The 15,416-nt window shown below is 37.0% G+C and overlaps 1 protein-coding gene across 1 annotated transcript in view; it reads right to left on the bottom strand.

Moving 5' to 3' along the window:
* Nucleotides 1-15,416, bottom strand: part of OCA2 (OCA2 melanosomal transmembrane protein) — a gene marked incomplete at both ends in the record, with an annotated part of 186,299 nt that overhangs the window by 146,480 nt on the left and 24,403 nt on the right. Inside the window, 4 exons of the mRNA XM_082773952.1 lie at nt 318-400; nt 2,555-2,712; nt 11,656-11,728; nt 12,925-12,982. Coding sequence (XP_082630078.1) covers nt 318-400; nt 2,555-2,712; nt 11,656-11,728; nt 12,925-12,982 — 372 coding nt within the window. The remainder of the gene's footprint in view (nt 1-317; nt 401-2,554; nt 2,713-11,655; nt 11,729-12,924; nt 12,983-15,416) is intronic.

Genomic DNA, 15,416 nt, shown 5'->3' on the forward strand with positions numbered 1-15,416 from the left:
TTTGTTTTTATTCTGTAATGAAAACTCATTCATTTTACTTATGCATTAATTTTATATTAAGAATCTATAAATATGTTATATTTTTGCAATTACAAGAGACTTTTCAAATATTTTCACTCTATCCCTCTAGATAGCTTTGCTTGGAAGATAACTCAGCAAGCCACCCTTGGAAATGCATTTAGAAAGCAAAGGAGATGTCATGCTTTCCTGCCCCTCTGAAACAGTCAGTGACAGATTATTTTTAGAATGTTATCTTATTCTTTGGCAGTCAAGTCTATGTAAACTTCAATGGTTTGTTTCTGAGTCTTGTAGCCAACCTGTTTGGCATCTGAAAGGTTCTAGTTGTGATGATTTGCTGATTTCTTCTTGAACTTAAAGGTAGAGACCAGTTGTACACCACCTGCAAAAGGGTCAGATTTGGTGATATTAGTAAGAATCAGTGAAAGTGATAAACCTCTGTTCTGCCTTTTATTCTTCATTCTATCTCCTTTGCAGCGTGGAGGATTTTTATGGACAGGAGATCAGACACACCACCCTAAATTCGTTCCACTTTGTTAGTTATGTTAACAGCCTTCAGCAAGTTTATCCTCATCCCCTCATTCTATGAGTGAAGCTGGAAACAACTCCAGGAGATGCTCTAGAGAGGGGAGACCACATCACACTTTCTGTTTGGCTTTAGGGAACATCTAGGGCAGCTAGGCTCCTCACCTAAGCATCTCAGCTAGGTGACACAACACAAGGCTACTGTGGGCATTTCCACACTGCAAGAGCCACAAATCCCAGGAGCAATCCCAAACTTCCAGACAATTGGTACAGAGTTTCTGAATTTTGCACAGTCCTCTTTGACTCTTTAACCTGCAACACAAACTGCATGGTACTTAGGACAGGTGTCCTCCAGACTCTGAGTGGTGCCCTTGTGGCCCAAGATATTTTTACTTAAATTCAAATGGCTTGGGAGAGGAAAAAAAAAAAAAAAAAAAAAAAAAGGAATTACAGACAGTCAGCGTGGTGCTTTTATATTATGATGCTAAAGATATTCTTTCTTGGCAGATTTAAGGTGGAGGACCTGCCAGGAGAGCATTAGATGACTACATAAGGGAAAACAGCCAAAGTTGCTGAAGTGTCCATCGTCCTCCCACAGGCAATAGTCCCTGGAGTGACCTGTCATCTAAGCCATAGAAGAGACAATGTGGTTTGCTCCTAAGACTGCCTAGGAAGAAAACTATCAGACATAAGGTACAGATGATGAGAAGCCCAACAGCAAGATGCTACCCCCAGACGTTATGAAGAATACATGCTAGAATTTCAGCAAACAGAAACAGAATTCCTTCCTTTGCTGATCTAGGAAGAGGAATGAGAGAAAGGAACAAGAGCAAAGAGAGTGAAAAGAGCCTCAGAAAATAAAAAACTGAAACTTTACCTACTAAAATACACTGATATACTGGCAAACTTAGTCAAATGTCATTACATACAGATACATAATTTTATTTTTTTTTTAAGAAAATAAATATAAATAAATGTAAGATTCAGTTAATTGTAGTGTAAATCCTGAATCTGTCTTGACCCTATGTGCTACAAATTGCAGAAGAAAAACAAACAAACAAGCAAACCAAAAAAAATAAAAAAATAAAAATAAACAGCATAATCAGCCAACTTGGAACACCTGATGCAGAGAAATGCCTGAGGAGCATGCAGACAGGGAAAGTCATTCTGAGTAGCATAATCTGGTCATGTCAGGACCACCACTGGAGTGCCAGTGGGAGGTGGGCTGCTACAACAAACTGTGCTCTGGCTACCTGCAGCAGTGCAAAGGCTCCTTGGGGATCACTGCCTTGGGGATGCATTCTCCACATCAGGGAGTTCAGTGGTTTAAGGCTGTAATTGCCATTATCGTATTATTTGGCACACCGAGGTACTGGGATTAATCTTTCTCTGTAGTATTGGGTGTAAGCGGGCATACTGTTGATGTTATTCAGCTAAATTATCACTGGTACAGGACACCAACTATACAGAATGAGAAGCAGCAGTTTGTATGCCAATACTATTTATTAAATGATGAAGCTTATTTTCATTGTTCAGTGATACACAATGACACCTCATAAAAGATCCTCCTTCACTGAGTTCTCAGGAAGGGAGCAGCAGGAAGTTGCTACAGACAACAGAAAGAGAAAAAAAGCCAATAAGTGTGACAACTTGCCTGAAAAAATAATTTGCAACAAAATGTGAAAATGTATTTCAGTGAGTGCAAAAAGGCACTTTACACTTGTTTCTTCTTCCTAAGACAATTTTTGAAATGTTGCCAACTTTTAACACTTGAACTTTCATGCAAGATATCAGTCAAGAGATATCAGGTTTAGAAAATTTTGATTGGAAGTTAAAGAAAGTCTTGCAAAGGCTTAGTCTAATTATTTTTCTAATAATTTTTCCAATGCTGACCTTCACACAGGTTTTCCCACAGGGAAAAGCATGACCAACTAATGCACATACCAATGACGGAAATACAAAAGATAAAACACATCTCAGAAAAAGTGAAAGAAAATGCAAAGGCCATCACCTGCTGCTGGTGTCTCCTCCTTGAGACAGCATCTTCAGTCTGGCTGATTTGCACTAAAATGTATTCCTCTGTTTGCTCATCTTCTACATCTGCTACAAATGGACCTCCAAGGTCTAACCTCAACAGAGCAGAATCATGAAAATCTGTCAGATTCATAGCTGTTAATAAGGTTGTTAAGGTTTGAATTTCCAGTAAAAATGAGTATAAATTGTACCAACTCCAGAAGAAAAAATAGAAATTGGTCAAAAAAAAAAAAAAAAAGAAAAAAGAAAAAAAAAAAAAAAACAAGGCAACAAAACCACATTCACCTAAAATAATCAAGAAATTATGAAAAGAACAAAAAAAACATTTTCTTCTTCAGCAAGGAGCACTGTTTTGGCCAGGTTTCCTAAGGAAACAGAATTTACAGGATCACAATACTTCTGTCCTTTCCTAGCAACTTGTAAGATCAATCAGTTTCAGCTGACATTGCAGATCTACCAAAGCTCCAAAAGAGTGTATGGAAATATGCAGAGACTGAGAAAGCTCTTTAAGTGTTTGTATAGATGAAAGGCTGCATCATTAGCTCAGAAATTTAAACATCACAGAAATTGTACTGGGAAAAACACTGTGTAAGCTACAACCACATGGGAAACTAAATCAGAATCAATGCCCCATTCATGATGGAGAATTTGCTTTTTGGTCAAAACTTCATTCACAAGTTTGCTAACATCTAAAAACATATATTCAAGCTTCTGCCAGCATACTCATGGTCTCTTTCTCCTCCAGCTCCTTTTCTACTTTTTCTTTCTCAGGTATAGCATGAGGTGTGGTCAAACTACATTCCTAGTCTAATATAATTAAGAAATCAGCCAACAGTGAGAGACAAATCCATTAAATATATATATATTTATTTATTAAAATAAAAATTAAAAAGCCTAGCATTACTTATCCAGTACATCTTGGACTATTTAGACAGTATTGTTAGGAGTTCATTTTTGGCTTGAATGAGAAAGAATTATCCCTGGAGGCCTGGGGAAAAAGGAAAACCTGAGCTTTGAAAGCCCTCACAGACTTTAAAAAGACTACAACAGAGAGACAGTGGAATTGTTTTGCAGCTGTCTGTGATGAGGTAGAGAGCAAAAGCATCATCAATATACGTGTGTATATTTATGGATATATATGGGTATGATGAGAAAGAAGACACTTGACTTTACACATATATGCCCTGTTGAAATCACGCAACTCAGACACATGCTTGAGTATCCTAACAACCTTAACTTCTGACATTTAATATAATATACTACAAAAAAAATTAATCTAACGTAAAAAAATGTACAAGACTGTTTAACTACCAGAAGGATTTTTCCAGAAAGAGCTTCCATTACCCACAGAACTCAAAAATTTTAATAAACACAGAATAGTTAGAGGGTACCCAGTGCATTGCTATGCCCCACTTCCCAGTGAGCCCCAGTAATGCCATCTATAGAGGACCAGGCTCTTCCTACACTCTGATGGGGAAAGCCTGAGACCTTATGCAGAGTTCTTTCATCTTTAAAAGAAAGTTGTTGCCTGGACAAGAGATACCTCTCACACTCTGTAACCAAAAAAAATCCTAGCAGATCTAGTGGCAGTTGAACAGCCAGTGCATTGCAAGGTGATATAAATTTCATCCTGCTTAGTTGAACCACCTCTTGAACCACCTCTGTTCACACACTGTTCATCAAGAATGACCCACCCAGTCACCCCCAGACATCTATTTGCTTAAAGAAATTGCATAGGAAACCACAGAAAATAACCCCAGATGCAACAAACTTGGAAACTAATTCCAGTCAAGATAATTTACACGTGCAGCCCTTAGCAAACATAAATATAAATTAGTACAGTTCCTTCCATTTCTGAAGGTTTTAAGTGTGACTTGGCATAATAGTTTTTTGGTGTCCTAATATATGATATTAGTGTCCACTGGAACTATATGTATACCTTTAGCTAGAGACATTAATTATATTTTCTAAGAGGCCTGCTGACCTGAAGTCATTAACCCAATGATTTGGGACACCTCTTGACAGTCTGCTTTTTATTAGAAGTGTAGCCAGTAATTTATGTCTCAAAAAGCTTCAGGTGCATATAATTATGGCAGCTCCCTTTTAAGCAATACTTTTAAAATAAATCCTGTAATTACTCAGATGACACATTCAGAAGCTATTATAAAGGATGCTTGAAATTAAAGGGGGAAAAATGAAACCTTATTTCCAAGAAGAGTTCTTCCTTCCTTCTTTTCCTGTGAAGATGGGGATACTTTAGATGTTTTTTCCATTCCTTTCTGTGCATTTATAAAACTATCCAAAAAAAAAAAAAAAAGGTTCTCCTTTGATTGCAAGTGGAACTGAACATCATTCACTGATCTGCAATGAGGCACTTAGAGCTGAAATCCCATCAAAGTTATCTTTCTCCAAAAAAAATATTTAGAGACTCTGTCATAATTCCATTGTTAGACTGCTGCAGATCACAGCCTTTATGAAAGGTAGAATCAAACTAACCTGGGAGAAAACTTCAGCCATGTTTTGATAAGTCAAAATGCACTTTTTTTTACCAGGCAGCTCCTCAGAATAGTTCTGCCTTATCTTGGTTTTATATTGCCCTTAAATTGCCAGAATGTGATCTCTTCTCCATTTCAATCATTCAGATGTGACTTCAACTTTTGGGAAAACTATCTTTTTATTTCTAGCATCCCCTCTTACTCTGCAATTTAACCATGCTGGTATTTTTTTTCTGTTCTTAACATTTTTGCAGCATTTGCCTTTAAAGAAAAAAAAAAATCCCTGACAAGATTTACAGCTGGAGTTGTTATTTTTTATTTCACTTCAGCTAAGCTGCCTCATTTTTCTGTAGTTCCATTCTTGAAATTATATTACTGCTGTGAATTGTCCTGTCAAGGGATTTTGGTTTGCATATGCTTTGTGCACCATTACACAGTGGCTCTCTGTATTTACATCTGGCACCAGCCTGGGTGCATCGCTCAAAGCTAAACCAAGAGTTGTTTTTTTCCATTCTTCGTTTTCTGACTAGCTGCTCAGAGAAGGTATTGAAGACAGTGTGAGAGTCACCTCAAGTCACTTTACTTTTTTGTAGCTTACATAAGCAACATGATAGAACGGGATGCAGTGGCTAAATATTTAAATTATAATTCATTCACCACAGTTTCTACTTCTGTACTGATGATATCTGCATCTCAGCTGGTTACTCTGATTCCCTTAAAATCAGTGAAAAGAAAGTGCTTTTGAGATGGAATTCATTGCCTTAATTTAGACCACCACATTAAGTTAAGAGGAATCACTCATTAGAAGCACCAGCTGCCTCTGTAAACTATAAAGAGAGCCCAGGATGACTAACTCAGGTGTAGCTGAGATGAGTCACACCCTAAGTAGAGTCCCTGCGTTACCTTGCATCAAGCCATTTATTCAGTATGTACAGAATCAACCAAAAAGCTATGAATGACAGAGATTCTCTCTTATATTTGCATGCAGATGGCTGACTTTACACCTTCTTTAACATCTGTTTGTATCACCTACTCTGTCTACCGTAAAATGTAGCTTGACATTATTACAACTATTGATTATTTTTCACCAAGTTTCTGATATGCATGTACATGTATGCTATTGATTCTGATTTATGACCACATTGCTCAGGCTGGTTTCTTTGGTTTTGCTGGTTTTAAAAGACATTTCTCCTGGACCTTACTACATTTTTACATGTTGCCCTGGGATTATTTCTGCATTTTTCAATTTTCTCTCTTGATGTAAAGCAGATTGCTGTAACTAGTTAGGGTGTTTTTACATCATCCCTTCAAAACGTAGCATGTAGAAACACAAGTTCTTCTATAACTGTTGGTTTCCCTATCTGAAGAATTCTCCATAACTCTTCAGAAGTTTTATGAGTTCTTAATAAACTATTTTTCATAACATTTTCTCAACCATACTTTGATATTCTGCTTCTTTGCCTGCCACTGTACGTGGTCCTCATCTTCATCCATCTACTTAGCAGCTTGAACACTGCCTGTGGGTCAAAATGCTTAGTTTGTTTCCAAGAGCAACAACAAACTTAAACCATTTTTAAATGTGTTCTGCAAGGAAAAAATTACCAAGGAGTGTCTGACAGTAGAGGGCTAAAGTAACAAACAAAATAAATTCAAAGAGAAAAAAGAATCAAAGGGATTTGAGAAGCTGTTTCATTCATTCATTCATTTAAATTATGTTTCTTGGAAAAAGAACCCTTTTTTTTTTTTTTTAACTTCCATGGATGTTGAAAGTCTGATAAATTCTGTACATGCTCTTTGCCTCATAGTTGTTCTTTCTATAAATACCTCTGGTTCAAGGAGCAGAAAAGGTGATTTTCAGTGTCATTAATGGTCATGGCATGATTACAAGTTTACCTAGTGACCTTTTCTTGCTACTTGATTAATATATTTGACCCACCATTCAAACTCATGCAACCTAATAGAGGAATTTGATATTAAGGTCAGCATATCTTCGTCTTCTCTGTCTAAAGCCTCTCCTATCAATTTCCATATGTGGAATTTTTCTAAATGGTTCCACTGAATTCAAATAAAATAAGAAATCTAGCCTATGAAATATATTTCATATATATATTTCAGTAATATATTTCAATATATTACTGAGATACAGTTTCTACTTGAGAATTTGAGATCTTAACACTGGATGGGGCATGTTTAAATTGCTCAGAGCCACTGAGAATAGAGCTAAGCCAGATGAAATAGCTACTGACTAGTCAATTTGATATCTATAGTTTTTCGGATGACCAGAGACATGTTCAGTCACAACTTGAGAGTATTTTCTCTAACTTTTGTTTTGTGGTGATAATATTTCAGGAGCAAGTGAGTAAGGAACCCCTACTGTAGGTGCTGTGGAAATATATACCTTGCAAAGTGTCAGTTCTCACTCCAAAATTTTTAATGAGAAGATGTCAAGCATATAAAGCAAACAATTAGATCAGGACTGAAAGTATTTAAAATACATTCAAAAAAAAGAAAAATTTGGGGGCAGACTCAGAAAGAATTCAAAGTCCTCTCTCCAGTTATTATTAGTTTTCAGGTCCACAATAGCTGGACCCGAAGTAAGTTCTGACAAGAAATCTGAAAAGGGAAAATGGAATTGCTGCACCTAGACTAACCTAACTTTCCCTCACCTATAGCAGTAACTGGCACAAGTACAGATGTTCTTGAGAGGGAAGCAAACAAGATTGTAAATGAAATACTTGTCAGGGACAGAGTAAAGATGGAAATTCACAACTCTAAGAGGTAGGTGTGAGACCCATCACCCCAGTACTGCACTGGAAGATTTATCTTTTCTTGTAAAAAGCCAAAGTTTCTACTATTGAGAAGTGAAGAAATAGCAATAATTGTATCAGGTGCAGTGAAAGAAAAGAAGACAGTCCATTAGGGAGACAGACACTTCTTTAAATGACAGGTAGAGTTTGATTGCGTAATTCCTCAGTAACATCCACAAATCCCCATTACTTTTTAATTTCATAAAGCCTTGTTCAATTCTACAGGTTAATGCACAGCTCTGCTCCAGCTGTCTGTTCCCTACTGTTTGAGAAATATTTAAAATTTTACTTAGGTCAGGGCAGAATAGTTTAGAAGTGAAGGAATAAACACAGAGTATTGTAAGCATTTCAGAACATTCTTAAGACTGAAAACTTACATGGTTAGGAAAGAATTGTGGGAATAGTTCTCATTCTTTCTGTGGTCAACCAGCTAAGGTACCGAGGTTACTTCAAAGTTTGAATGGCAAAAGAGTTACAGAAAATAAATACGTTCATGTGTTAGAATAGGTATCTGTAACTAAACTAGGAAATATCTCTTCTATTTTTATTTATGTCCACTTTCCAAAGGTACATCATCTTATTAATTATTGATGTGTTCCATTTAACATACAGCCTTTCAGCAAAGGTCTGAAAATGCTGCATAGATATACATTAATAGAGGTATTGAATCTTACTTCCTGCAGAAGAGGGTCTTTCAACCTGGCTTTATACTAAACTTACTTCTCTCTGCTATTAAACAGTTTACTGTTAGAATTTATAAGCAAATAAATTCCGAGTGTTTTCAAAAAGGAACAATATTGCCACTACTTTGAAAAATTATACTAAGTCAACTGAACTTGGATCTGGTGGCAATAGCGAAACCAGTATTAAAAAATATATTAAGTACTCAGAAAGCTTCTATTAATTCAGGGGAGGCAAGCTGCTGTGTTCAGAAACTGTAGCCAGCACTCCTCAGTGCTACGTGTCAGGTTTGTATCCATGGGGATGGACAAAGCAAAGGGCAATACAAGTGAGCTATTAGAAAAGACACAGAAGACAGTGAGGGGGAAAAAAATAGAGTAAATCCAAGCAATAGATTAAACTACGGAAACATCAAAAAGGAACTAAAGCAATGGAAAAGGGCTACAGAGACATCACATTAAAAGCAGGTCACCCCCATGCCAGCAAGTCTCTCCCAACAGCCAGAGACTGAAAGTCCCACCAGGTCTGAGATCTAATGGCCATGACAGGAAAAGAAAAAAACAAACAAAAAAAAAAAAAAAAAAACAACAAAAAAAAAAGTGGCACTAATGAATGAAGTCCAAAGGGACTACTCAGTTTGATTTTAAAAATATTTCCATCTTTGGCTTTAGATTTCATAGATTTTTCTAGTGTATGCAGACATTGTATACATGAGACTGTACATACTCAAAACAGAAATCAATTTACATGGGCTTTTCTGGAAAAGCATAGAAATTAAGGATTTTATTTTTTTAAAGCATAATGAGTATACGGCACTTAGTACCAATTTGACACTTTTTAACAGCTTTCTAAGAACTGAGCTACAAGAGGCAAAGTGTTCATTTGCATAATTTAGCATCATATGAGCTAGGACACTTCTTTCTCACCCAAGGCAGTCTTGTATAATAACCTCTGAGGGTTTTGTGACAAGGACAGTTGCAACACACCTGCCTGCCTACCATGAAATTCTTGTAGATGTTCAGAGAGTAGTGCTCAGTATCCACTGAGAATACTACAGTCTGTCAGCCAGAATAAATCGCATATTTGACATTTGTGTGTGAATGGTTAGCATTACTCAAGTCTAGCCAAAAAGGTGAAAACTTTCTTCACTGTGTGACCAAGTGGAGGACAAACACATGAGCTTACATCTGCATAAATGAAGACTAGCAGCAATGGTGAGATGACATTCAGAATTGCTCATGCCTTTTCAAAACCTCATTTAGGAATGAAATCTTCCTCCTTGACCCTTCTGCTTGAATTGCTGTGTCACCTTGAAAATGAAGCATAGCTTTCTTCTCACATATTTTCTCCTATCTCATTGACCTCAGGTAGGAATGCAAGGACAGAACATCCAGTTTTCAACACATATGACACAAACTAAGAAGATGCAGCTCCAGGTTTGTCAAGTAAAGAAGGGGGATGCTGTATTCTGTCTGACAGCTACTTGGCTAGAGCATCCTGACATGACAGGTAAAATGCGAAATCTGGGAATACTTGTTTTTGTCTTCATATCCCAGTCCCAACAGCATTTCCTGAAACAAGCAAAAAGTATAACTGGCTGCAGAATCAACAGGCACAATGCAGAAGCTATGGTTCTAACCCAACATCTGTGGAAAGACATCTAATCCTCAAGTTATGCTCTGAGAGCTGACTAAAATTTGAACTCAAAGACTTGCCACCAATGCACCCTGATTTGGCAGTCTCTGTCATTACAGCTCTGGTGCTGTTCAAGACCAAATGCATATGTAAATAGGACCTTTCAACAACAGTTTCAAAGAGGAAAAAAGTACCGGTGTGAACAAGATACTGATGGGAGTTTACCATTGAAGTTGTCACTGGTCCCACTGGTCCTATTCACTTGCACTCCTCCAAAAAACAATCTCCACTTCTAATTATAAATGGCCCTCAAGACATTTTCTTCCTCATTTACCCTAGCAGTCATGTAATATTGTGTCATTATTTGCAATAGTGAGAATGCTAAAAATCAAAGCTATTTAAAGTGGACTTTCCCTGCTCAAAGCTACAGACCTGCCCAGTTAAGCAGAAGAAATCACTCTTTTAAAATGTAATAATCACACTTTTTCAGAACAAGACACTTCCCAGGAGCCCATAAAGTATATCTGTAGCTTGAATCATCTTCTAACATTAGTGAAATAATAAACAAGTAAATTGTAGACCAAAGTGATAAAATTAGAAATATATTGAGAATAAGAAATGTGATTTTTGTTTGTTTACTAACTGAATGCTCATCCTTCAAAGACCTTTGACATTCAGGTCTGCATTCACCTGCAATGAATCATTTTTATTTTGGATTATTCTGTTGCTTGTTCTTTTGAAGAGTTTGTTGAAGATCTGTGGACTTAAATTCACTATTGAGCAATTTTACATGGAAAAAAAAAAAAAAAAAAGAAAAAAGAAAAGAAAAGAAAAGAAAAGAAAAGAAAAGAAAAGAAAAGAAAAGAAAAGAAAAGAAAAGAAAAGAAAAGAAAAGAAAAGAAAAGAAAAGAAAAGAAAAGAAAGATTCCACACCTCCACTGAAAAATATCTACAGATGCACAAAACTAAACATATGCCTGTGCTAAGCTGTTCTGGAAACAGGTCTGTGAATCACCTAGTTTGCTGCTTTTGAAGGAGTTCACTGAGTAGCATCATGGTCCAAGTACATTATACCCTACATGCTACAGATGACAGCATGGAGAGCATGGACAGCATCCAGAGCAAGTGGCCTGGAGAGCAGTTGCTACAGCCAGGGGCATGTGCTAGTCATGGTCAGAGCTATTTTCTGGGGCTTGATCCCACTAGGTCCCACTTACACACCTCAGGTTTCATACAAAGAGATGGAACTTAACTGGATGGGAACCACAAGACATCCCAGACAGGTGCTATACATTATAGCTCAAATGTGGAGCATGACTGTGCTTTGCATCAAGTAATGAGTCTAAGTGCAGCCCAGGCTCTGAGGACACTAAATCCTTCCTGGGCATAAGCGAGAAAACAGCCATTCAACCACTTTATCAATGAAACCAGTTCAGTTTTCTTCAATGAAAGAAGGATACAGAAGCTTTCCAGAGGCGAGACAGCCAACATCTGCCAGGACATACCTTGATCTGGATAAATGCCAAATAAAACCTAGGATGAGGATAAAAATCAAATATACATTAATAATACAAAAACTCAAAAAGACCTGTTAAGCTTATTTTAGAAACTTACAGAAGATTCTTTCAAACAGTACATTAAATCTTAAGATTGCTTTCCATATTTTCAGGTATGCTTCCCCCACAGCTGATAAGTGGCCCAGAGACACATATCAAGGACACATAATACTTACTGTCAAAGTTCAATATATGCCATCCAAGTGTTTCTTAGGACAAAGGAACTTAACCTCTTCAACTAGCTGTCTCACAGCATCACAGGATGGGTGAAATTAACAGCCAAAATGGTGATGAATTTACATGGAGAGGGAGGTACAATGAAGACTAAGAACAGCTCTAGTGGGAGAGGGAAGGAGAGGAAAACAGACTGAAAAGTGCTGGGAACAGGACAGGAAAACAAAATCTTGCCTGGAGTATATCAGCAAACAAAGCCAAGGAGAGAACATTTCTCATAGAATGACAAAGTCAACCAGAGGAAGAAGGAAGGAGAACAGAGTGGTGAAAAAGAGAGAAGTCAGAAAAAAAGAACTGAGAACGGGAGAGGTTTTTTTAAAGACATGCTGGGGTCTCTGGTCTGCCTAGAGAGCACAGATCTTCTCTTGTATTTTTGTAGATTTTCCTTTCAACACTCATATTCTGGGGAGTTCCTGCCTACTCTTATTGACTGCTAGTGCTCACTGGTGGGAACTGCTCCCAGCTGCCCTTTTTCAGCAGCCACTCAGAAAAGCAGAGGACACAAAAATTTTTTATACATTTTAGTGGCTTCCATGAGAGAATGGCTGCTCAAAGGGCTATAGGAGGAGACACACATTTTTCTAGAGGAAAAACCTACCAACATTCCCCAAGTTTTAAGCAACATCTGAAGACCCGTCTTAAATTCAAGAAGGAAACACTGAGGACACACAAATTTAAGTTAAAACTGACTGCTCAAACCCAGCTACCTGCCCTACTACATTGTCCAGGGTGGTGGCTAGTGCACTGAGCAGTTGTCTGATTAGGCATAAGAACCTGCACAACATTTTTGTGTTTGTTGTTTTGTGTTTTTTTTGCCATCTTCCTCCCACCCTTGATACAGTTTTTTATTACCAAAGACCAAATATCACAACTTGTTTTAAACTAATTGTAAGAAATTTAATAGAAAGAGGGGGAAAGGATTGCCAATTCAATACTTACAGAGCAGACAACTACAAAGATAAAAAGACCTGAAACTTTCAGGAATTTTAGACAGCACCTGAAAAGTAAGAAACATGTATTTACTGTATGGTTATTAAAATAAAATAAAATAAAATAAAATAAAATAAAATAAAATAAAATAAAAAGTATTCTTAATTGTTCTGCCATTTCAGAAATACCATGTTGAGCACTTAGAAGTGATATCACACCATGTCAGAGTGTGAACACAACTACACAGGGTCAGCAAAGGATTAGGAAGCCCTGGTGACTATAAGGGCTTTCTGTCCCCACTCTGCCACCAGACTGCTCTTAATGCATGGGAAGGAAGTTTTACCCTTCAGGAAAGCCAAGTGAATGCTGCAGCATGAGCTGGTGCTGGGACCTGGAGCCACTTCCCTGCTGCTACTGATGGCTCCCAAGAGACCCAAAGCACCTTTAATTCTCCCTGACCTCTCCCAGGGCTGCAAAGGAAACCATAGCCACTGCAGGAGGGTGACACATCTGAGCAGAAATGACAGATTGCTGCATAGAGGGGTACTGTCATGAACGAATTCCCCAAAACCAGACTTCCAATATGCATCCTGAAAGTTATTCATAGGATGCCCAATAGGCATCCTGAAAAGATAGTTTGAAGACAAGAGCAAGCTTTAATAATCTCCCAGTTTTAATAGTATATCTTCAAACCAAATATGCTGTGTGAGCATCTCTACATAAACCGTCTAGCAAAACTCAATTTTTTTTCCATAGCACATCTGTTCCTTTTGAGGGAATGCCCAGTTCTGGAGATTCAATGCCATAAAATCTTCTGAAGTGTCAGAGCTTACTACGGAGTGGGTTAAGCAAGAATAACTCTAAATTCAAATGTTGAAAAATTATGCTCTCAAGTAAGAAATCTTAAGATTTATCACTGTTAAATTAACAGCTCTTTTATCTTACCATAAGAGGCAACTCTTTAATTATTTTCTTGTTGCCCATCAGAATGTTACACAGATGTCTTAATTTACAGAACTCTTTTTGTTATTTGCCCTTATTACATCTCTTCACTAATTGAAGCCACTGATGTTCTCATCACATTTTTTCAAAAGTAAACGCTAAATCATTGCTTTTCTGAGAGAATGATAAATGCAAGGTTTGATTTAAGCCTGATGACAAGCAAGAAGAAAAACATTTCAAGTCACTAGGATAATTAGTTGAGAAGGGAACAGTGCAATAAATAGCTCTGTTGACAGATGCTATAGAACAAAATATTAAAGTGGAGTAATCTGGAGTCAGAAATAATTTTTAATCACAGTGGATATAAGTCCCTAAATTGAGTTCATTGACTGAAAGTAATATGAGTGACCGGAGACCCATTTTTTGAAAAAACTTTTTTCCTAAAAATTCCTTCCTCTAGAGTTTATAAAAAAAAAAAAAAAAAAAAAAAAAAAAAAAAAAAAAAGGTAGCTGATTAAAATATGATGCCACAGTCAAACTGGTACAAAGGGACTAAAACATCCTACAAAAAAAAAAAAAAAAAAAAAAAAAAAGTGGTAGCAAGTTTATGCGAACTTTGCACAGGAGAAACATCAGAGAAAGCAAAGGAAGACAGGAAGCCAGCTAGGTGGCTTCTTCCAGAAGCACCAGAGAGCCCTGCTCTAACAAAAAACAAGGTAGGGTGGGAGAGAGTATAATAAAGATCTGAAAAGAGAAGAATGACAGCAAAAGTCATTATCAGCACCCCACATAATTCTGATAATTCTTTCAGCTGATGATTCTTTTAGTATTCTTTTGAGTATGATTTATGGAAAATACCTAGTGCTAGCTTTGTCATGTAGCCTCTCTCCTACTTGTCTAGTCTCCCTATCTTCACATCACAGCTGTTTCAGTATTTTTGAGAACTTATCATGTTATGAACTACTAAAGCCCAGTCCAGATTGGTTTAATTTTAATGTATTTAGTATTTTCTGTTTGCACTTCCAAATTATCATTCCAAATAATAATAATTCAAATTACTGTTGAACCAAGAAACAGTAATAACTAGATTTTAAAACATAAGAGAAATCAAAAAGCATTAATTAAGACTTCATAAATTTATAAACACTTGTCTGCAAATAACAGAAACTCATCTCAAGGAGCTGTCAAGATATAATAAAAAAAAGCTTTTGGAAATGGTTATTTTATTAAATGTAGAATTTTAAAGCCTCTTTTCCTCCCATCTGTTTGTTTTCATGGCATTTTGTATTAAGGAAGCAGTGCTTTTAACAGCTTACAGTTGAGAAGCGACGAGCCTTTGACTCGTCCGTGTTTTGCAATCTGTCTCTTTCCAGAGTGCTAATCTGGCACGGTGATGCAAGCACAAACTGCATGCCAAACTCTGTGCTGATATATGCCTCCAGCGCAATCCTATTTGACTTCAGTTGGAAATGCATGAAGTATAAATCTATGAAGGATTTCACCCCCTGTTCTAAACCAAATGATTTTTAGTCTGATCTGCATGTGGTGTCAGGCAGTTT

The sequence above is a fragment of the Aythya marila genome (assembly GCF_965140915.1).
Source record: "Aythya marila genome assembly, chromosome: 1".
Classification (NCBI taxonomy): Eukaryota; Metazoa; Chordata; class Aves; order Anseriformes; family Anatidae; genus Aythya; species Aythya marila.